The sequence below is a fragment of the Anopheles merus genome, chromosome 2R, assembly GCF_017562075.2.
Source record: "Anopheles merus strain MAF chromosome 2R, AmerM5.1, whole genome shotgun sequence".
Lineage (NCBI taxonomy): Eukaryota > Metazoa > Arthropoda > Insecta > Diptera > Culicidae > Anopheles > Anopheles merus.
In genome coordinates, this window is record NC_054082.1 from 15850237 (window position 1) to 15874142 (window position 23906).

A 23906-nucleotide genomic window follows, 5' to 3' on the forward strand; every position below is an offset into this window, starting at 1 on the left:
TGTCAAAGCATCATTTTGCCGACAGGTGGCGCTAGCGCTGAAATTGACAGATACCTGTTGACGGCCGTTTGTTGCTGTTGTTGTCGTTGATTCGTCGCGTTTGAAACAAATCGCGCGCTCTCCGATGGCGGAAAATCCGACCGGTGGTAATCCGACACAAAATACAACGAACAATGCAGGCCCATCGAATCGTCGCGGTGGCTCTTCTCGCGGTGCTCGAGGAGGCTGGCGTGGCAATTGGAGAGGCAACTACCGTGGCTACCGGCACCAGGCCTATGTGCCCAGAGAAAAGCCGGTAGGTTTTGCACTGCCATCGTCGTCGGCCGATTGTTCCTCCGGATCGGGACCACCCACCCAAGCCACCTGCTTTTCGACGAGCCTACGAAACAGCGGCTGTGAATACGTTGCATGGAAGATATACTTTCCCAATGAAGGTACGTGAGAGCGGGGATGGTTATGGGTTCCTTTCCCGGCAACATATCTGTAACAACAACCTTCCTTTCCCCGTTTTTGTTACAGATTATTCATCCAGTTCCAAGACGGTCCATCGTGTACGCGCCATGCAGAAGCATTACGGCGACTTTGCCGACCTGTACGATCTTCCGCAGGTGAAAGCAACCTGCTGGTTCGAGCTAAAGCTAGATGCTTGCGACAACGATCAGCAGCTCCGCACGCAATGGTCCACACTGCGACAGGATCTGACGGACAGCCCGGAGCACACGCTTGCCTGCATCGGGCTGGCAATGCACCACACGCTAATGTGCCAGCAGCCGACCGGCAGTACGCAGAGCGACGCAAAGCTGTGTCTGCAAACGATTCGGCCCCGGATCGTCGGTTACGGCCCGGAGGTATCCATTTCGTCGATCAAAGTGAGCAGCATGGGCAAGCTGGTATCCGTCCGCGGTACGATCATTCGTGCCGGCGCGACCCAAATCATGAACACCTGGTGTGCCTTCCGCTGTGCGCAGTGTGGCAGCGAGCAGGCGGTTCAGCAGAAGGATGGAATCTACACCACGCCCACCTCGTGCCACAGTGGGTGCAAAGCGCGCAGCCATTTCGTGCTGCTGCAGCAGTCCGCCTTCACCCGCATGGAGGCGTACCAGACGCTGCGGCTGCAGGAAACGACCCAGGGCTCGCGGACCGTGGCGGGCAGTGCGGCCAAGAACATCGAGATCGAGCTCACGCACGAACTGGTGGACAGTGTGTGCCCGGGGGACGATGTCACCGTGACCGGTGTACTGAAGGCCCGGTCGCAGGACGGATCGGACGGCGCGGGAAAGGCCAGCATGTTCAAAGCGTACCTGCAGGCGGTGTACGTGCGCAGCAACAAGAACGTGCTGGCCAACTGGAACCGGCTGGCGGAGTTTACCGAGCTGGACATGGAAGCGATACGGCTGATCAAGGCGGAACCGTCGCCCTTCCGGCTGCTGGTCCAATCGCTCTGTCCCACGATCTATGGGCATGAGATCGTGAAGGCGGGCCTGCTGCTCGGGCTGTTCGGTGGGATGGCCAATACTGCGCGTACCCGTGCCGAGATACACGTGCTCGTGGTGGGCGATCCGGGCATTGGGAAAAGTCAAATACTGCAAAGCTGTGCCAATGTGTCACCGCGCGGGATTTTCGTGTGCGGCACGAACTCCTCCAACGTGGGCCTCACCGTGACGGTGCGCACGGAGAAGGGTGTCGGGGCGTCGCTCGAGGCGGGTGCGCTGGTGCTGGCCGACCAGGGCGTCTGCTGCATCGACGAGTTCGACAAGATGTCCGGCCACAGCGGGCTGCTGGAGGTGATGGAGCAGCGGTCGGTCAGCGTGGCCAAGGCGGGCGTCATCTGCACCGTGCCGGCCCGGACGACGGTACTGGCCGCGGCCAACCCAGCCGGTGGCCACTACAACAAGGCGAAGACGGTGTCGGAAAACTTGAAGCTGCATCCGGCCCTGCTGTCCCGGTTCGATCTGGTGTTCATTCTGCTCGATCGGTCGAACGAGCGGACGGACAATCTGCTTACCGCCCACATCCAGAAGGTGCACGGTTTGGCCAAGGCCGGCTCGTCCCACCTGCAACCGCAGCCGTCGCATCCGTTCTTTGACGCGTCGGGCCACTGCTCGTACGAGGAGGAAGGGGAGCCGCCGCTGGAAGAGCGGTTACGGCTGGCGCCGGGCGAACAGATGGACCTGTTGCCACCGGAAATCGTTCAAAAGTACATCGGTGAGATGAATTACTGTGTAAGGTAAATATCTGTGGGAGAAATAATGACCTTCTTCCCCCTTTTTGTACAGGATATGCCCGCAAAAACGTGCAACCAAAGCTGACGGCTAAGGCGGCCGAGGAACTGCGCGAGTTCTTCGTCGAGCTGCGGCGGGCCCACAACCATATGGACATGATACCGGTCACCACCCGGCAGCTGGAGGGGTTGATACGCCTCACGCAGGCCCGCGCAAAGATTGACCTCTCGCCGGAAGCAACGGTTGCCCACGTGCGCGATGTGTTGGCCATCCTGCGGCAGAGCATGCTGGACGTGTTCAGCACGGACGAGGGTGATCTACAGTTTACCCGCCTGACCAACGGTAGCGGCACCAGCAAAACGTCGATGGTGCGCAAGTTTGCCCGTGTGCTTGCGTCCCGCTCGGCCGTCACCGGCACGACGCTGTACACGATGGCCGAGCTACGGCAAGCGATGGCGGCCGGTGGCATTGTGGCCAACTGTAACGAGCTGATCGACACGATGAACATTCAGGGCTTTCTGCTAAAGAAGGGACGCGATTGTTACAAGTTTATCATCGAATGAGCAGCGACAGTGTTTTTGTTAAAATGACGAGTAAACTTTATTTCTGTACAGAGTACACTCCCCGCCCAGTTGCGCTTGGAGAGCATAGTTGATTGTTGCTCAAACAGTCCTAGGTGTGATCGATTCGAGTGGATGGACCCGGTTCGATTTACATCTCTATTTACAATCTTTCGCGATCGAACGATTCTTCTTCATTGCGGGATTCGTTTTCATCGGTTTCAATACACACTAAACGATACTTATCTCTATACAGGCTATGGCTACACATAGTAGGAGGAAGGTGAAGGCGATGGGATCGTAACTGTGCTAAAGGCGGAAGGCGTTCGTGAGACAGTTGTTGTTCCCGCAGCTGAGCTTGAGGGACGGATTATCTTTCTACTATGTACACACGGGACGATCGGGGCTGCGGAAGCGGGGAAGCGGAGAATTTCGTCGTTTGTCTCACATCGATGGACAGTGTAATAAATAATGAAAACCGATTCGCGATAGCGCTTGGCAGCAGTTCGCTGGTACGATGTGGTTTAACGGACAGCCTCTTCCGGGATGGCAGCCGGCTGCTAGAGTGACCATCAAAGCAAGACACGCTCGAATCATAGATCTACAGGAGAGAAAGCCAGTTAGAACGATTGTAAATTCAGCTTTAACCCGGCAAAGGGCACTTACTCATCGTTTCCTGTTGAATTTCGACCTTGTAGCTGGGATTGTCGTACGCCGCATCGTTCTTCCTCGGTGGCGTTATCGTAGCACTCTGCACCCGACGCCTCGTCAGTATCAGCAGCAGTATTAGCGTGGACATGACGGCCAGCGCTGCAATGACGGCGACGACCACCAGTGGCCCGTAGTAGTCTCCATTCACGGCACCGGCCGCACCGGCAGCTGCCAGTTTATCTGCGAAATACGGGAAGAATTCGTTTTGGTGAGCGTCGGTCCTGGGACACAGTGGTGGGAGCTCGGAATCGGGCGTACCCGATTCCGATTCCGTGTTCGGAATTAATTCCGCAGCTGATTCCAGAACCAATTTCGGAACCGATTCCGATGCTGAAACCGATTCGGAAACCAATTTTGGAGCCGATTCCGAAGCCAATTCTGGAGCTGATTCCGAAGCCGATTTCGGAAACTGATTCCGGAATCGAGAACCAGAAAACTTCGGAGCTAGCTGGAATTGATTCCGACAAAAACTTCACTGTGCGAACCTACGAACCTGTCTTTCCGGGCACGGCAGGACCGCCGGGTTTGGTGATGAAGTTGACTACGTTGCTCTTCTTAATGCTACCGTTCGTGAGGTACATCTCAAGCCACAGCCGATACCGGGTGCCCGGCTTCAGGTCCGCAATAAGCGTCCCCGTCGTGGAGTCGTGCTTGGCGACCTTAAATACACTGCAAAATGGAACAGGCGAAGCAAGTGTCAGCACCTCCGCAAGCAGCAAGAAGTCAAAGTCCCCCCCTTCCTCCCCCCCATACCTTGAATCTTCCTTCCCACTGTCACTCTGGTAGATCGCCCGGTAGATGTTGATGTACTTGTCCTCCGGGTAGGGCACACCGGACCAGCTGACCTCCACGCTGGTCGCCTTTATCTTGCTCGCATTCACCACCACCTCGAACCCGTACACGTCCACCCGCTCGGCCGTCGTGATCGGCAGCATGTCTCCGGCCCGCACCTCCTCCCCATGCCCCGGGAAGGGAATGAAGAAGATGCCCACCTCGTACCGCGTCTGCGGCTGCAAACCCTCCACCGTGTACTCGCTCAGCGCCCGATGGATGAGCGGCGTCGCGTGGTACACGATACTGTCGATCTCCCGGTACCGCAGCTGTATCCCGTCCACGTAGTCCAGCTCTTCGTCGTCCAGCTTGCGCCAGGCGATCTTCGCCCAGGTCGAGTTCACCTCCGCCGCCCGCAGCTCCGGATCCTGTATGATCTCCTTCAGGAAGTTGGTCGGATGGCTTATGTGCGGGAAGTGCCCGGTACCGATACCGATCGACGGTGGTGTAATGACACGATCCGACGGTGTCCGCACCGTGTACACCTGACTAGACGGTTGCGAGTTGACGTCGCGCAGGATGAGCGTGATCTTGACGCGATACTCCGTGTTGGCGTTCAGGCCGGGCAGCTCGAACTCGAGCTGGGGCGTCGCAATGAGATCGTCCGGCGGGGCGAACACCTGCGACTGCCAGGTGCTGGTGTCGTTGTTGCGGGTGCGCGTGTACCGCAGCTCGACCCGCCCGTGCAACCCGACGTACACCTGCGGCACGAGAAAGATGACGCGCACCGTGTTGGGATCGATCGCGTCCAGCGCGAGCACCTTCAGATCGACCTGCAGCGCGGAGAATGCTAACCCACCGGCGTGTCCACCCGGACCTGAATGAGAAGGAAACGAATCGGTTGGTGTGAGTTAGTGTGCCACGGAAAAGGAGTGCCTGGGGCAGGAACAAGAGTTGGGTAGAAGAGCGTCCCAAAACCCCGGAAAAGCGCAGTTATTAGGAGGAAGTGATAAAACGGGCGGGTTAGCGACAGAACGGGTGCGTTGGATGGGTAAAGTAAATATGCGTATGAACCTGGTGCCGGTGCCGATGGTGGTAATGATGGTGGTGAGTGTTCGTGCGGTGCAATGCCAAGCTCCACGTGCGGTGGTGCGTGCGGATCCGTACCGTACTGGTTGTAGTTGATGCCGTTGCCCGTGGTGGCGGGCGGTGCCGGAAGCTGTGGCTGGTACGGCGGCCCGTTCTGGCCGTGCAGCAGACCATGCCCGGCCGGTGCCGCCAGCTGGTTCGGATCTTGCGAGTGTATGTGCTGCAGCAGCTGCTCGATGCGTATGTTCGGCGGAAGGCTGCCGGGACCGTTCGGGCCGAGCACGCCTAGCAGCTGCTTGTCCAGCTGGGAGCCCTGGGCTGGTTGTCCGCCCGGCTGCGGTACGTTGGCACCGGCGCCGGCCAGTGCAGGGTGCAGGTACGGGTTAAACTCACCGCCGTAGTGGGGCTTTAGCTCGGGGCCGTAGTAGCCGGGCGGCCCGGGCCGCTGTACGCCGAGCGTGGCCGGCTTCATGCCCTCCTCGTAGCTGCCGTAATCGTACTTCCCGTCGTCCGCCGGCTCGTCGACCGGGCGCGTGCCGGCAAAGATGTTGTTAAAGTGGTCCTTCTTGCCGGACGTGGTGGTGGTGGTGGTGGGGCCGTCCTCTTTGGTGTACTTTTTGTGCGGTTTCTCCTGCGGCACCTTGGGCGGTTTGCCGTCGAGCGTCGGGTAGAACGGTGCGGCCGCCGGCTGCTCCTTGTCCTTGGGCGGTTTCGTCGGCAGGAACTGATTGATGATCGTTCCCGGCATCAGCAATGGCTTCAGCACGTCGTTCCCTGCAAATGCAAACGATTGGTGTTGGTTGATGGGTTGGCGAATGAATGCAAAGAATGGCGCAAAGGGTGCAGTGGTACAATGAGCGCAATGGTGCGGTGTGTGGCATGATCACAATCGTGTCGGGAGGGAGTGAAAGTTTGTAGAGAAGACACAAACACACACAAACAGGCACACGTACACACATTCCGGGGTGTAAAGACAGAGGAATAGAGGACAGAAGCACTCCAAAAAAAAAAAAAACAAAACGCTTGTCCCTGTCGTCGTGTTTACTTACCGCTTGCGATGCCATTATTGTCCGCGTTCGGGGTGCAGGCCCAGTGCTTGCAGCACTCTTCGCCCGGGATCGGCATCAGCCGGGCGTTCCGCGAGCCACAGGGCAGATGGGAGGGTGGGGCGGCCGGTACGGGCGGGCAGGCCGGCCGGCACTCGACGATACCCGTGTCGCAGTAGCAGTGCTGCTCGCACCCCGTCAGATTGCTCGGTATGTCCGACCAGTTGTCGAAGAACTGGCCCTTGTACTCGCACGTCCCGTTGTCGATGCAGCGCATCCGCTCCGGGCAGCAGCGGGGTGCGATCGCGCGGAAGGTGGCCGGTTCCGGGCCCCACTTGAGGCAGTGCGGATCGAGCACGTCCAGCCCGAACTCGGACGGGCACTCGATCTTGGCACAGTGGACGCCGGCCTCGGTGCACAGGCAGAGCGCGTTACATTCGTCGTGGAACTGGTCGTGCAGCCGGTACGGGCGTCCCTTGAACTCGCAGCCCGCCGGTTGCGCCGCGGTGTCGGCCTGCTCGGCCGGACCGGCGGCCGTCGTGGACGGCGAGGAGGAGGAGGAGGCCGGTGCCATCATCATCATGACGCCGCTGTTCTGCTCGTGATCGTCCAGCGTGACGTCGCAGAACTCGCGCTTGCAGCACGGATCGTGCGGATCCGGCAGCACCACGCACTGCTCCGAGCGGGTCGCATTGAGCGGGGCGCACCGGGCCGCACACTCCATCTCGCCGTCGCTGGTGCAGGTGCAGATCTGCTCGCAGCCCACCTCCATCCGCTCGTTGATGCCGTACGAACGGTTCTTGTAGATGCAGCTCGTCACGATCGCCCGAGCCGTGGTGGTGGTGGGGATGGTTGTGGCCGGTTCCTCCGACACGGGCGTTGGTTCTTTGTGCGTGTGGTGAGGAAAAGAGGGAAAAAGAGAAGATGTAAGTTACGGGGTGAGTTTGACATTAGAGATGAGTTCGTTGGGAACCGTCAGAATCGTCGGAATCTTCCGGAACCGCTTAAAACCGTCCGGAATCACCCGAAACCATCGGTATTTTTAGTAATATTGAGAATCTTTCGGAATCGTCAGGACCGGCCGGAACCGTCTGGATTCGTCCGGAACCGTGGAAATCGTCTGGAATCATTCGAAACCGTCGTAACCGTTCGAAACCGTCTGAAATCGTCCGGAACTGAAGGAGTCATTTCTATCTGTGAGATTCGTCTGAAAACCGTTTAAATCGTTCGAATTGTCTGAGAGCGTCTGGAACCGATCGGAACTGTCCGGAACTGTGAGAAACCGTCTGGATCCATCCGGAACCGTCTGAAACTGTGGGAATCATTCGTATTGTTCGGGATCTTACAGAACCATCCGCAACTGTGAGTGTCATCTGAAACCGTAGGAATCGTCTGGAATCGTCCGGAACCGTTCAGAGTCGCCGATGGTCGAGAACCATTGGAATCGCTCGGAATGGTCTGGACATTTTGGATGGTACCAAGTCGCAATGTTTAGATAAGTTCTGTTTTTTTTTTTTTAATTTCTACCCGATGATTTCGGGGGTTCTGGACGATTGCAGATGATTCTGGTTGATCCAACCCACTGAAACAGGTTACGAAATGTATAGGAACTATCTGGACACACTTCCCAGTTTGTTGTCAATTTTGCTTAACTCCAGTCCGAATGGGAGTCCGATCCAACGTGCGTGTGGAATCGCGCAATCGCGCAATATGCAAAACGTTCGCCAGTGAAGACCCAGTTTCGCGCCCAGCTTGCTTGACCAGGAAGTGCGGGAAAGCCACACCGGCGCCCGAGTGACGTAAGCTCACATTTCGCTTTTTGCTGCGTGCTGCAAAACCACCATCTCCGTCGGTCGCATAATGGCGTTCGTGGTGCAGCACGCGACTCGACTTGCGACTCGATCGGATCGCATCTGATCTTCGATTTCCGTGTACGTGGCCAACACCTTTGCGACCGGTTGCGCCATCGTACCTGGGGTGGCTTCTTTCGCTCTCTCCCTCTTGCTACATGAACTACAATTCAAGCCGATGTAATTACATCGATGCGCCCAACGATAACTTACCGACACGTCCATCGGTGAGCCGCTCGGACGGGCAGATCAGCGTGGCGCAGCAGTCGTCCGTCTTGGACGGATTCTCGTAGCAGCCGGCGGCGAGCGCCGTCTTGCCCCGCTTGATGAATGGCCGGCCGCAGCGCGGTTCGCAGCGCCATTTGCCGTCCTCCTCGCAGTGGCACCGCTCGTCACAATCCTTGTCCACGGTGGCGTTCGTCTGTGAAGTGAAAGAAACGTAGCAAGATCTTACAACCGCTCGCGAGTGAACCCCTCCAAACCATGGAGCGATCGCGTTCGATCGCCGACCAGAAAGTGATAGTTGTTTGTGGAGTTTTCAGCCATTTAGAGTCTTAGAGGCGAGATCGCCCGCTTGAGGGGAAGCGGATTGGGGAACGTTGGGGGACAGTTGGGACAAACAAAGATGGGGAGGACGTTTCTGCTGGGAGCGATCGGCGAAAGGGGGCACACCGAAAGCCAAGTAGTCCCACGCGTTGACAAAAAGCGATCACCATTCAGCCCGATCGACAAAAAAAGCGATCGAATGTAGGTTAAGTGCTTCTTCATGCTTGGTCGTGCCGGGGCTTGCAGGTGAGCGTTTGTGAGTAGCCGCACAACTGAACGAACCAGTGCCAGTGTATAGAACGGCAACAAATTGGTTGGGTTTTATGGAAAAAAAACCATGGCGCATCTAATGGTTACCTCGGGGCAAACCAACTTTGAATATTTGTTCTGCGATCTTGCGGTCTCTGGAGTTCCCATTACCCTCCAAACTCGTGCTGGAATGATGACATCAAACCCGTTTAAAGTCCGCTCGGCATGGGAACGTGGTGCAATACTAATCTAATGACGGAGAGGTAGGTCCCCCAGTCAAAAAGGTAATGAAAAATCGATCCGTTTGCATTCTCACGGTATGCACCTCTGCGTGGCGATGGTGGACAGCGTAAGGTTAAGGGTACAGCCAGACAGACGAAGCATGACGAAATTGAGCAACTGTTGCAGACTCTTGGAGAAGCGCACGAAATTCCTGGCTCTCCAGGGCATGGTCTAAGGTTAAAAGTGATGTTTTGAACGTTAAATTTGCGTAGCAAACACTCATCCGTTGGGACTTGCGTGTGCACGATATTCAAGCGTTATTTCCTGTAACTCCTATAGGCATTGCAAAGTTCCAACTCCAACATGCTTTACATAACAACCTGAACTTCGCTAGCCGGTTTTGTTCCTAGCTGTTCTAAGCCTTTTAATGTCCTCGTTGAGGAATGAAGCTACGCTGAAATTGATAGCTCCCTCGCCCGAGGTTAGAACAGGCAACTAATCTACCCAACACCTGTTGGGCTGCTAAATCAGGTTGTGTTTCGAATTTCGATTGTTTCGGCGCACCGTTCCATGACGAAAGTTGACGTCCGAAGCGGTATTAACTAAACAAAACCCCTCGGGTCTACCTTCTACAAACTGTTGCTGAACTACGACTCTTGCCCATTTGCTTCGCGGGTCTTGCACACTAAGTTCAAGACAGCAACAGACGCCTCTACGGCGCACACTACGATTAGACGAGTTCAAGGACAGCCACCTGCGCACACGTTCATCGCGTACTCATCGCGCCTTTGGTGCTCTGGTTTGTGGCGGCGAAGGTACGCGCACCAGTAGGCCACCACAGATTATGCCCCAGCGCTAATGTGACCCACTTTGTGTACAATTGCACCGGTGTACCCCCGCCTTGGGATCGTCGCGTTTGCGTTCCATTTATTCGCAAGATTGTTGCGGATGTGCGCACCCTCAAACCGTTGGCTTTAGCGTTGCGTAAGGTAGCGCCTACTGTGCAGCTTCAGCTGCACGGCAAGCGTATGCGTGGCGAAGCATTACACTAAAGCACGGCAAGCACGCACGCACGCTACAACACCATAACTACAGCTGGCTTATGTTGGTGCAGCTTAGCCGATAGCAGGCCGGATAGGGCTGACACTGATTGCACGTGCATTCCTTCAAATATGTGTCACCCCGCGCGAATGGGTGAAGGTTTTGCGCGCCTAGGTACGCAGCTGCAGTAGTGCTTCAAGGTGCTCCCCTTTTATTTGAGGTCAAAGGGTGGATTGGAGTGCGCTGCAGTGTTGCAATGCGTGTCTGAACAGTTTATTTAAATCGGTGTGTTAAGCAATCGATTTGAAATGTCACGCGCAATGCCAGAACGGAACTCATTAAATCTTGCTGTTGCTGTCTCTCGTGCCAAACTTTCATAACATCCGTCCTCTGCACTGCGTCACAGCTAGTTGTGTGTGTGTGTGTGTGTGTGTGGTTGGTTCTATCCAAACAACGATCACCAGCCCCTCCCCGGTGAGCCACTTTCAACGCTTAGTTAAGCATCGGGGCATTACACCCCCTCCCCCGAGCAAACAAACGATCAAACTGGCTCGCCATTAGAAAGCCACCCAGCCGTGATCGCCTCCATCTAGCACCTTCCCTGCCCGCCTACCTTGTACTCGATGCCATTGAATATACACTCTCCCGGTGTCATCATCGCCATTTCCATCGACTTGCCGTCGGCCGGCCCTGGCCCCGGTTCCGTCCCATCCGTCGACTCCATGCTCACATCGCTGAGGTCATCGAACGCGGGCGGTTTCGTGCTCTGGTCGGCTCCCGGGGACCGTCCCGGCGGCGGCACCGTGGTGACCAGATTCGGTGCGGTAACGAAATTGATCGGTTCGGCCGGCCCGAAGCTGATCGCCCGGCCGCGCACCTCCGCCGACGCACGGCCGACATCGCTCATCTTGAGCAGCTCCTCGGAGGAGCTTTCGCCGCTCGGCAGGAAGTGGTTCAGTATCGAGGGCGGCCGGTCGCCCGCCCGATCGTTCGCCTCCTCCTCGGGCGATTTCACGTGCAGAATAACCGGTTCCGGGGCGGCTGGTGCTGGTGCTGAAACATCGGACACCGTCGTGGGTGCGATTGTTGTCGTTGTTGTGGTGGTGGTGCTATCCGGGTCTTGCTGCACGGTCTTGACCTCGGGCGATGCTGCGCTGTTGTCCGGCTGCGCTGTTGTACCTTCGGTAGACGGGGCTGACGTGTCGAGGGCCGCTTGCTGCGTGGTTGTTGTGCCATCCGCTTGTGCCGGCTGATCGGTCGCGATGGATTCGCCACCAGCGGCAGTCGGCGGGTTCGTCGCCAGTGGCAGTACCTCGAGCGGCGATCCGGCCGTCGTCGGTTCGGAGGGCTCTATCGTGTTGGCGATCGTGCTGGTAGCAGCCGGGGCGAGCTCCTCGCTGCCTGCTGGCGTCGTGGTTGGAGCTGTGGAAAGCGAAACACACAAAACCCTTCATTAGACACGGGAATGATCGGCATGGCAGATGTGCTGGTGTGCTGTCCTACATTCCCTTTTGCACACACGCTGGTGGCAGGTTTCGATACAGCTTACCTAATCTGTCATTGCAGGCTTTTCGTCCGGTGCAACATGGGTGTATCGCCGGTATCGCCTACACTAACTCTAAGTCATCGTGTGCAAAGAATGATAAGGTATGATGGTAAGTCACCAGCGGCTCTCCCCAACCTGCAGCCAACCATATTCGATAGGCTGGACTTTCCCTTTGATATTGGCCCGCTTTCTAGTGGCTGTCGGTGCATGATGGCTTCATTAAACGTGCAACAACTATTGGAGTTGCTTCCAATTTAGGATTCTAAGCCTAAACAACAACAGCAACCTAAGCGTGTGTTTGCTTCGCGTGCTTGATCTTGAGCTGCTTCACTTGTTTACCAGCCAAAAAGATTGAAGGACGTTCACGGTGGCTTGGAAGCAAACAACAAGAAACTCATTTACAAAAAAACACCAAAAAAAAAAGGGCGACATATTTACACAACCATCCATCCAGCCACATGAGGCAACAGCGATCTTCAATCGTTTCATAGCAATTTTCCCTCCTCACCAATCACGAACTGAAATGGTAATTACCTGCTGCTTCTTCTTCTTCTACTGCTTTATGGGCAAACAAAAAGGTTAGAAGGGAAAGAGACATCATTTCCCAGGGTTACCTGGGTACTGTGACTGCCCGCCGTGTGTGCCCTGCAATGCCGCAATTCGGTTTAAATTTGGATCACACACAAACACAAATCAAGACAAACGAAACTGTTTGGCCGCGTGGCAAGGGTTTCTTGGGGCGTTTGTTGCCCCATGCGTGAACGGTGGAACGCCAAAGGAGGCAAAAGAGGCAAAACAGGGTAGGATGTGTATTGAAGAAGATGAAGAGAAAAAAAAAACAAACGCACAAACACATCGATGAGAGATGTAATTTGATTTGATTGATCATTAGATTGAACCGTACCCTGCCTCCCCGAAACCGTTAAAGGGAAAGGGAAGGGGCCCTGGGTTTGCTGTTGTTGTTTTGTTTCTTCTGTTCCATGGGTTTTCTGTTCGTTAATTTCCCGCAGTGTTAATGATTTGAATGTGTCGTTATGTTTCGTTCCACGTTCCCTGTTTGATTGAGTTTTGAAGTTTGTTCGTTCTCTGATGAATGGCTTGCGGTGATGTAGAACTTCCTTACTATCCTCCCCAACACCTACCTTCCGCTTCCTGTGCCAGGGCTGGCCAGCAGCACATCAAACATACTGCTGCTGCTAGTAGCACCAGTCGACCGTTGGCTGTGTCCATTTTGGACGTCTTCTTTCGAACCATTTTAAGCTCGGCGCCTTGCACCACCAACCAATGCACACTTTGTCACGACTTTACACGGTTTGAATAATCACTGCTATTGAGGCTTCTTCGCACTAGCATTGAAGGAATTGAGAGGGAAAATGGGAGAATATTTCTAGTTCACACACGCACACTTCAAACACTGTTGTAACGATCCACGATTACGAATCACTGGTTCACGGGTTCGATCATTCGATCGATTGCACTACCCGACTGGACGGAGGACCCTGAGCGGTCACACACACACAATCACTCAGGCCACACACCTGGGCCACTAATTTCCCCTTTCTCACGCACTCGCCGGCCACTCGACGCACCTGAAGCTTTTCTCACACCTCCACCGCCACTCACACTGATTAATTATTTCACAGGCTACCGTTGGGACACACGATTGTCATTTCTTCCATTGTGGATGAGCTCACTTTCGGGTAAAAAAAAAAAGTTCAATCGCTACAGTGTTCCTCCGCTTTTGTGGTCCTGTGGATGATCATAAAAAAAGAAAGAAAGAAATATTTTAAATTAAGAAAAGTGGTTTTCCCCGACAGCTTCATGAAACATAAAAGCACACTTTGCTTCGGAATAGGAGAGAAAAAACAACAACCGGCGCGTAATGAATGCTGTCGTAATGACTTGCGGGCCATTATTCTTCTACTGCTGCTGCTGCTGCTGCTGCTGGGATATTGTTTTCCCTTTGCAAAGCTCTCTCATGAGTTGATTGTTTTCATTTTTGTGTAGTTTTTTTGTTGGTGAATGCCAATTTAAATTTTTGGTTTCAAATTGCCTTCAAATCAGTTCGGTTGACCAGCTTGTCCGACAGATTTACGTGATCGAAAGGCTCACTCTGGCTCGAGGCGATAAACATAGGAAAACGGGAAAACCGGAAGTAAACTTAAACCTCCAATCCCCCGCTGACTCAACGCAGCGTCATAAAGTTCACAGTTTCACTTTCACGCTCAAGGTAAGATGATTTTGCACGATTCCGGACGGCGGAATTGCAAGCAAAAGGGTGTAAAAAAAAACAACCAAAAAGCCGTTTGCCACGTCACACAACTACAATTTGCACAGCAACAAAAAAAAAAACCAAACCTCGAGCCTACCTTTTGGGCTCGCACCGAACCGAGTCGCGAGTTGTGTTGTGCGTTTCGTCGATGAACCATAACTGACACAGCGTTGGAGAGGTGTAAAAATTAAATGCAATACCCCATCCCTTCCCTTAACGGTGTAACGCAGGATATACGTGTCGATGCGTCACTGGGGCCGGCTCCTGCGCCAGGGTCATCATCGTACACGCACGCGTCACACGGCAAGGTTTGGGAAACCCCGGGTGAGGTACAGTGCGGAAATAAAAACACACGGCCACATGAGGCAACTGTTGTGGCAAATTTTGCTTGGACGACGAAGCTCCAGCAGTGCGAAATGCGAGATTTATGAGAGAATTCGATGAGTAATGCACTATCAATCACTGTGCTCATGTGCTTGTGTGTTTGTATGCGATCGGTTACGCGGTAGACGGCGCCTAGGCCCGATCGGTGGTTGCGCAATCGGTGTTTGGTTGCAATTATTTGCATGCCATTTGCGCGCTACTTGGCTGGGTGGCGCGTTTCGGGTGTTTTTTTTACCCTTCTCTTCTTCGTCTGTAAAAGGGAAAGGAGGGGTAGTGTGAGGGGAGCTGAACGCCCACGCAATACGGTAAACAATGTATTCAGGTCAGGCGGATGGATGATGCGCCTAGCCGGAGAGCAAAAGGAAATAGCAAAACGGCAAACGCGGGCGCTGATTGAAGCGTCATTGATTTATCGCTCATTTGCACATAATACCCCTTACTCTTGCCGGGGCAAGAAGAAGAACCGGTACAGCGGACAGAGGGGAAGGGGGGGGGGGGTAATAGACAAGAATACAGAAGACTGCGGTAAGTGGTGAAGAAATCATGTTTAGCTAGCACTGGCAATGCCTTTTACCAGACGGGGCCACGGTTCGTCTCATTCTTGCGCATCGAAGTCTTTTGTTACGGTGCCGAAGGTCGGGCGAAGTGTTTTGCTGTGTTTGGTTTAATTTGCTTCCATTTCCATATCGTTTTCACCGCACCGTTTTATCGCACAATTTGCCAAGAGATAATGTGGCCATTTGGGGTCGACAACACTGCACAAGAAAGAAAATGCATCGAGTTGGGAGCTTTTTTGTTTGCTATTTGTTGGCCACGCTCGACAGAAACACGCACAAACAGACACTCATTATCGCACTCTCGTTGACATTATAAAGGCAATCGTTTCAATCGGCTGACAATGACCCAATAACTCGACTGTTGCGGCTTAGCAGCAACCCACGACGGCACGTGAAGGCTTCAGCATCAGAACGATCGATATGTCTCGAAAGTATTTCTACCCTTCAAGCATAATAGCGCACAAACGGCACAAAGTGCATCGCGCGCGGGGGGTTTTGGTGTTCCGTCCAGCTCAGGTGCTCGGTGCTGACATTTAGCGCGGTTGCAAATGTCGACAAAAGCCATCCTGAAATACACTGGCACTGGCGTCATCGGTACTGCACACACCGAGGGATAGATTGTCGTCCCGGGCCCCCGGGGGGATGAGCAAAACCGGACAGGGAAATTAGTGTCTCTAGTCGGTCATCAGTGCTATAGGTTGTGGTTGTGCTGGAACGGGGTTTTTTTCTGCTTTCGATGACAAGCATGCGGTGACGGGCATCGGCGTCGCTGAAGGTTAGCCAGGACCGTTAGAATCATAAATTACCAAGCCCCCCGCTTCACTATTATGGATGTCGATTTTCCAAAACGCAGCCAGAGCGTCGATGGGAAAACTCACGATCAGCGTCGGTACGCGATCGTTTCCCAAGGGACGTTGTTAACGATGGCACAAAGGCGTAAACAGCATCGTGCGATTTTTTATTTTTATTTTTGCTTTTCGGTTTGTCCGCTAGGCATTATTGTTTTCGGGGGAATTTCGAGCCAGGGGAAATGATCATTTCCTTCCAAGTGTTTCCGCTATAATTAGTGCAGTTTTCAGCCCGTGGTGGTTCAGCATGGGGGAAGGGATCAACAGAAATAAAATTAAAAAAAAACCCGTAACCGTTCATTAAAGGAGGGAAGATAAAAAGCATTACACATTTATCAACTGTGCGCTTCCCTTGCGGGTCGGGGAAAGCAAAATGTCCGCGCAAACCGCTTGAAAGGTGCAGGTGGAATGAAATTTAGCTCCCATTGCCTGCCAACCGTGATTGAAATCGATCGACAATAACCACGATTTTGTGCCGTGATTGTGAGAGATCTGGTGTTTTCTCCAAATGCTCTACCACTCGCACTCTTGCGGGTTCGAAACTTGATCTCGGGCTCCCGTGTACTGCGGTATCGATGCGAGTGCAGTGCGATTGCCGGCAAAAGGAAAGGCGAACCTATTACCGCACAGCAATGGAAAGTGGATTAACGACGGCGGGACAGACAGACAGGCAGGCAGGCAGGCAGGCAGGCAAAAATTGGTCCACAAAACCCACCCGAACGGGGCTGGCGAGTCGTTACGAAAGCTGCCCCCGGAATTGGACACTCTCCGACACTCACACGTACGTACACCGAGTGAGAGAGAGGCGAGAAAAAGAAAAGTGAAAAGTGAACCATGTCCCAGCCTTGTGACTTGCGTGTGCTGGACGTTTGTGTTGTTTTTTTGTTTTCGGTGGCAGCAAATGTTCCACCGACTTTTCCGCCTCTTGGTGAATAAGGGTCGAAAAGGGAAGAATGGTTTTTCCAGCCACCCCCGGGTATACTTTGCATCGAATGGAGCCGATGCCGATGCAGTTCGTTATCTAACGCAACACCGCAACGGTTGCACCGGTTGGCACGGACAGGCTGGTCGCTCGTGTTCCGATCCGGTTCATGTAAGTCGCATGTAATGTGTGGCGGCAGTGTGCGGGCATTATGTGTTGTTTTTTGTTTCGCTTTTTTTGTTTTTTTTTTTTTTGGTCAATTCAGGTGGGATGTAGATTTTTAACCGGTCGAGTCGGCCAATGGTGTAATAGGAGAACGTTTTGGCGGTGCTGCTAATGGCGTGCTGATGGGTAACATTGTTACGTATAGAAATGGGCTTTGAAGTCTCCTTTAACTCGCTTTGAAAGCTGATTCAGTGAAAAAGGGTGTATTTTTAAGTAAATTATTTTTAATTGAAGGCTCACAAGGGGTTCGTTTCTTGTACCATCATCTCTTCTCCTAATTAGTGAATATTCTACATAATTCAAAGTTGTAGACATTAATATATTCCCGACATTACAGTATCCTCTTGATCGCTTTATAACATCCTATTTTTTTATTGCTCACCTAATCTGCATCAATCACACGGACGAACGTAATTGATTTATGGCCAGCCGCACGCTCACGCTACCTATCTACATATCCTGCCCGTGCAATTATCCACATCCAAGCTCTACATATGACGGAATGGTTATGACTGGCCTCGGACTAAACCTTCATGCGCCCATCCCCGCCGGAAAAGGTTGAATCATCAATGCTGTTCGCTTTATTTGGCCCGCCGAGCACCCAAATCCAGCTCCCGAGGAGAGCCGTTTGCCTCAACATCCGTATTTGTCCGGGACGAGTTCTGTCTCTGTGTGTGTGTGTGTAAGTGAACAAATCACTTCAAATGTGCTGCCAGCCTTGAGCTGCTTCTGCGGCTTGTTTGTATGCAAATTAACATCGCACACAATCTTACTCAGCCGTTATTGCTTCACCACAGACAAGCACAAGGTACTGTGTTGGTGACAGTTGGTCAAATGTTTGGGCTGACGCAGCCTGCTCGCATGGTGGCGAAAGAGAAAGTGAGTCTTCTCTGTCTTCGGTGTGTGTATGTGTGTGTGCGTTTACCTTCCGTTTCCGGCATCAAGGGTTGGGCCTTTTGGAATTTCTCCCTCCGGTGTACTTTCGCGCGTATAAAAATGATTGTATTACCTCTGTCTCTGTTGGCCTTTCTTCTTTCTATCACTCTCTCTTTCCATGTCTCTTTTTCTCATCGAAAGTTCCGGTCTGGGTGAGCAAACGAATGACATTATCGTTTCATCTTACACGAAAAAATAGCCGGCGCGATAGATTTGATTTATGCTTTCGCAAACAGATGTCTTTCGCTTGGGGCTGCGACACTGGGAGGTGCAAATTTCATTAACATTCCTACACATTCCTACGCAGACGCACACAAACACTCGACTCAAGTGCGGTTTTTCCTCCCCCTTGTAACGTAGAGTGGCCAACAGTGACATCACTGCCACATTGTACTCCACGCGGGCGCATTCTTAACTCGAACGAAGATGATGCATAATGCATCACGGTCGCCGGTGTGAGTGTGTGTGTGTGCGTCCTCCCTGTGCCCGTGACAAATGGGGATGTGATGGAAGGTACCCCTGCCCTGGCGGTGGTCACTCAAACACACACACGCACACATTCCATCCCGTGCCGTTGGCGGTTGGGGTGTTTCTTTTTGAAAATTTAACGTTCGCACCTTCCCGTCGTTTCACCAACTCCCAGCATCCCGAATCGGCCCTTCGCCCTGAGGTTTACATTCTCGCACCCAGGCAGGTGAAGGCACCAAGAAAATCTCACCCTCCTCGCTGCCCGCTCCCCCCGCTCCCCCGGATTCTTCCACCGCTGAGACGCTGAATGGCCGCCAGACGAGCCGAAAGCACGCGAGCGTCAGGCGTCAGAAAGAGCAGGAAAGCACGAGAATGAAGCAACAAGCGGTCACTTGCCGAAAGGGATGAACCGAACGAAAAGGAACACGAAAAAAAAACATCACGCAATCGAAAAAACGGAGGATGGAAAAGTACTAAAAGAAGGAAAGAAAGCACAGATTCTGGTCCCGGGTCTCTGACAAACAAAAACACAGCACACGCTGGAAATTAAAGCGAAATGCCGCTCCCCTTCCCCGGCTTCTTCCGCAACGCACCCTTTTTGCTTCCCCTTTTCCAAGGCTCGTTCGTTCGCTTCGCGACGCGCAAAACCGGTTTTTAAACCGGGCAAAGGTCTGGGCATCTTTGGGCCTTTGGGCATGGGCATTTTATGACCGAGCGATGGAACGATCTTCTTGAGGCTTCTTGCGGGCCGAAGGAAATCGGTCAACACAGCCGGGTTGGGGTTTCGGGTGGTTCTAGGCGCAGCCCGAGTTTGACCGCCGCCGCGTTGCTCCGTGCGAGAGACTTGAGCGTGCGGCAGGCCACGAAAAGGGAGGGCCCTTTTTCTATCTGCACCGTTTTCGTCGCTTGCTGGCCAAGGTGTCTGCGGTTGGCTGGATGTTTGTTTTGTTTGCTCGCCCCGTTGCTCATTCCTCCGTTGGGGAACGAGCTGAATCATACATTCTCTGACCATATCTGTGTTGTTTTCCAAAACTTTATCTATCATATGATTATCTTCGTGGCAGAGCATTACTAAGCAGCAGGTAACAAATGATCCACGGAGTTGTGTTAACAAACGCCTCTACATGGGATACGATGGAATGTTGATGATGAGTTTCACCCTTTCCACCAGCTCGGTGAGGAGCAGGTCTAGAATTTCACCTACCAAACAAAAAAATACATTCAATCTTCTCGGGACGGAGTTTGGGGTTTCTCTCAGACTCGGTTGGCATGTTTTATTCCAATCTTTGCGAGCTGAGGTCACAAAGCCTGGTGGTGCGTCATCATCCACCGAAACTAAACCCTGACCCCCATAAGGAAGCCGGACTGACCGGGTCGCGTCCATGATCGAGCCCTTTGTCCCTCGGCACACGCACGCGCACACTAATAAATCAGCAAATGCGGAAGTGCCGGCACACAAAGCACGGCGACCAAAGCGGAACCGCCATTTTCCATCACTTCCGAGGCAGCCTGAACGCGAAAAGCGCATCAATTAATTAATTTAGGCAATTGTTTATCGCCCATCTGCCCCGATCTTCTGCATCCGCATCACTTGACCACTTTAAACAAAACGACCGCCGCTCGAACGAATGGAGAGATAAAGAGAGGGTAACATGGGAGAGAGAGAGAGAGAGAGAGAGAGAGATAAATGTCACACATTTTGTTCTGTGGTGGCGCGCAGTCTTAAATAATTTTATTCAATTTGATGCCCCGGCCCGTGACGCGCAGCTGACGTGACGCGGATTTTGTATTCGCTGTCGCTGTCCAGTCGAGTCTGCTGGGCTGCTTAGAAACGCGCCTGAGCCAAATCCCCCGTTGACGCGTTTCCGGCGTTGATTTGTCGCGTTCTGTGTGTGAATGTGTGTGTGTGTGTTTTTTTATTATTATTAGCGTGCATGTGGCTCCACTCCGGTACTCGGTCTGACTCACATCCGGGCAGCGCTAAGAAGCGCGTTGGATCATCTCAATCGTGTTCGTCTGTCGTTTAGAAGTGGAGTGCATTTTGTGCTTCAATGGGACCGTATTATCATGACCGAGAGAGTACTTGAGCTCGGCAAACCTTGTCTGACCGTCTGTGCCCCCCGGCTGGCAGGCGGGGGTCGAGGCCCGCAAAACGGCTAATCAAACGGTCTGCCAAACATTTGCGGCACCGCCAAACAAATCCCAGCCACAGCCAAGCGGCGTCGGCGTAACTCATGCGTACCGAAACGGCGTGCCAAAATGCGGCAAATTAGAGCAGGGGCGTGTAACTGCCCCGACAACACGACAACGGACGGCCGGCCCGGTTACATGAATTGCGCCGTTCATTAGCCGGCACCATTACGCCCGTCTTTGCTTTCGATCTGCTGGCACGTGTTGGGCGGAGCGGGGCCAAACGGTTCCTTTTAGTGCAGCACAAAAATTGCAGCTTTCCTTTGTCAGTGTGTGGTGGGATAAGCTTTGTATTAAACAATATTAGATAAGAAGTCTGTGTGAAGGGAAAAATGGTTTCGAATTAAAATGTTCATTTTTCAAAAAAAGACTTCACAACGGTGAAAATCGATGCGGGGAAAGTGTCGTGCTGTGCGCGTCTCATTAAGTGGCACACTGTTGCTCGGTGCGGGGAGGGGGCTATTGGGCGGCGATGAAAACATTAAAACCATCAATAAATATGCGCTCCACTGGTCGGCTACCCGTGTGACCAGTTTACGAGGGGGAGAAAAGTGATCGCTACCGTCGCCCCGTGGCCTTGTCAAGCGTGCCGAAGGGAAAACCGCTCCCAGGTGTTTTTCTTACATTGGTTTTTTTCTTTCTCTCTCAACCACGGCGCTTAAGCGCATCTTCACACACACACCCTGTTGGCATGGGCAAACAAAAAAGGGAAGAAGGGTGTTAAACTGGTACCGCTCTTGGCCGTGATCGTGATAAGAGAAAACGCGCTACGTTGAGAAAACCGATCGGTCTAATGGTCAAGCAAGTGAAACCTGCTGCCCCGTTTGGGAGGGAAAACACTCAGCCCGGACAGCGAGAAAACGGGCAACGAGTGGGCGAGAGGAGATGGGTGGAAAAAACGTTTTCAAAATGGCTTGTCGCTGTCGGGGGTTTCGAGTGAAATTGAACACTGCGCCGCGGTTGATCGGCCGGGTGGAAGAAAGTGAATAGACGCGTCACCACCACCAACACCAGAGCACTCACCACATTGATAGTGCTTTTGGAGTGTGTGTGTGTTTTTTTTTCATTTCGCACTGCCTGCCACCTCAGAGTGCAGGTTTGCGACCTTCCCTGGCTTAACAAGACGATGATTTAATGTCCAATTTCTCACACTCATTCACAGCTGCTTTTTATGCTGCTGGTTGACGCTTGCCTCCAAGCATCAAGAGGAAGACAATTTATGCACAAAACACGTACCACGAGCACGAGCAATCGTTCCCAAAGAAAGCACCGGCAGGCTGTAAACCGTTCCGATCTTAAGACTCACCCCCACTGTGTTTACCTTCGAAAAGGTTACAACAAATCGTCGCTGGGGATGCAAAAAGCTCGTCGCTCGTCGCTCGTAACGTTTCAGCGGCTTTGGCTTTAATCCCCGTGCCATTTTTTGCCAACTAACACATACACATACACACACACACACACAACACACACACAGACTTACACACGCAAGCTCCAAACGAACCGGTAAAGGCATTGGCGCTTTCTTCGCACACAAAAGCTTGGTGGTGGTCCTTACCTTTTTTGTTTCTTTCCTTTTTTTTTACATCGATGCTGGGCCGGATCGCTTAACTGGCGTGTATCGTGTCGTGTGGCCGCTTTCGCTCCGTTCTAATGCTTTCTTTCTCGTTTCTCTTTCTTTCGTCGTGGCACGAGGGGCAGCGGCAGCATACGGAAGAAGGAGGAGTAGGGAGGAAACAATCCACCCCTTAAGACACGTGGTGCATTGGAGCAGAAAATTACAGACGGTTCAGTTAAGGATCTACACACATGTAAAGGAAAACTGAGCACACGCACTCACACACACACAGACACTCGATGACTCACGCACACACACACACACTCTCTCTTTTTATTGTAAGCCAGACAGAGAGACACGAAGCACCAATTAGCGGCAGTATTCAACAGACGAAGAAGAAAAAAAAATCACTCACAGATCGTCTCTAACGCACACTGGACGGCTTAAAGACCACGAGGTACGCGCGCCAACGATCGTCACACGTCCGACGCGAACGGCGATCAAATCTCATCTGGCGAGCTTTTCCGCCGCGGCGGCGACTTACCACACGGTCCCCAAAACGCTTCAAGCGGTTCGCGTTTAATGCGTGTGACGGGGGTTGTTGTGTTGTTGCGTCAAACGCTGGTGCGGTGCGGGTGGGGTGGCTCGTGCCGGAACCGGTTTTGATTCCATTTGGCGTGGTGCGAGCGAGACGGGCAATGATGGGCTATTGTTTGCGGGATGGGATGTATGGCGGCAGGGAATGAAAACGTAGCGAGAAAGAGGGAGAAAGAGAGCAGACAGAAAGCGAAATAGAGTGTATAGGGAGGGAGAAAGAAAAGAGCATCAATATGTTGCACATTGCAGCATGCGGGACCTGTTGCATCGTATGCTGAGAGTGCGAGCATAAAGCAAAGCTTTGGGTGGGATAGTTCCGTCAAATCTCATAGATGGCGCTGTCGGTCGATTGCAGAATTCCTAGCAACAGTGCGTGACAATATTATAGTGACGTGTTTTACGATTTGGAATTTTAAATTAGAAATAAGAATTAGAATTTTCCAACGTGGTACTGGTGGTTGACCAGCATATCGAAAAGTATTTTCTTTTTAATTTATTCTTAATTTTTTGCAGTGCTTCATGAGACCGTTTCATAGTTGGTAACATAACTCGATAACTACTTTTAACAATTTTCTATACACGATTTATTTTATGTGATTGCAAACCTTCACACCAGCTTTCTGAATTTCCTCTAGCAAACTAAAACATTCCGCCGAGTGAGCACACGATTTCATGATTGCATTTGCAATCCTGTACTCCAAATTCGTAAAAAATGACATTGCATACATTAGGCAAAGGTACGAGTTGTTACCAAAGGTACTGTTAGGTAGTAACCAAAGTCCATATAGGATACAGGTCGATGCATTGCTCTTTGTGCACTAATACAATACGCACATAAGCTCACAGTGAATGGGTTGTTAATTAAACTAATATTCCTACTAACTTTAGTACTTTTTTAGTTATTTTATTTATTTTGAGCCAACAACATGTTCAATTGTGTTCTTCTACACATCGCACCAAACATACGGGTTTAGCTAAAAATCAACTGTTTTCGTTATGCCAGATTCTTCACCATATCACAGGTTTTTCAATGTTTTTCGGTGTCTTGTACTCATTAACAATTATTACACTTAAAATATTACCGAATAATACAGCTTTG

The 23906-nt window shown here is 52.5% G+C and overlaps 2 protein-coding genes across 6 annotated transcripts; one reads left to right on the plus strand and one right to left on the minus strand.

Moving 5' to 3' along the window:
- The first annotated feature begins 24 nt into the window (after window positions 1-24).
- LOC121589338 (DNA helicase MCM8-like) lies at window positions 25-3264 on the plus strand. Its single transcript, XM_041908166.1, has 3 exons — window positions 25-434; window positions 520-2205; window positions 2277-3264. Exons 1-3 carry the CDS (start codon window positions 125-127, stop codon window positions 2783-2785), a joined length of 2505 nt encoding a protein of 834 aa, XP_041764100.1. The 5' UTR covers window positions 25-124; the 3' UTR covers window positions 2786-3264.
- LOC121589337 (putative epidermal cell surface receptor) lies at window positions 3135-22758 on the minus strand. Of its 5 annotated transcripts, none has more exons than XM_041908161.1 (10): window positions 22626-22758; window positions 12996-13602; window positions 10921-11729; window positions 8463-8670; window positions 6403-7284; window positions 5339-6127; window positions 4247-5141; window positions 3987-4162; window positions 3449-3673; window positions 3135-3383 (listed from the first exon to the last, which is right to left on the minus strand). In XM_041908161.1, exons 2-10 carry the CDS (start codon window positions 13105-13107, stop codon window positions 3376-3378), a joined length of 4104 nt encoding a protein of 1367 aa, XP_041764095.1. In that variant the 5' UTR covers window positions 13108-13602; window positions 22626-22758; the 3' UTR covers window positions 3135-3375. The 5 variants fall into 5 exon arrangements, with proteins under 5 accessions (XP_041764095.1, XP_041764098.1, XP_041764094.1 ...); XM_041908164.1 differs by having other exon boundaries at window positions 5432-6127; window positions 22211-22758; XM_041908160.1 differs by having other exon boundaries at window positions 22211-22758.
- Between the last annotated feature and the right edge of the window lie 1148 nt (window positions 22759-23906).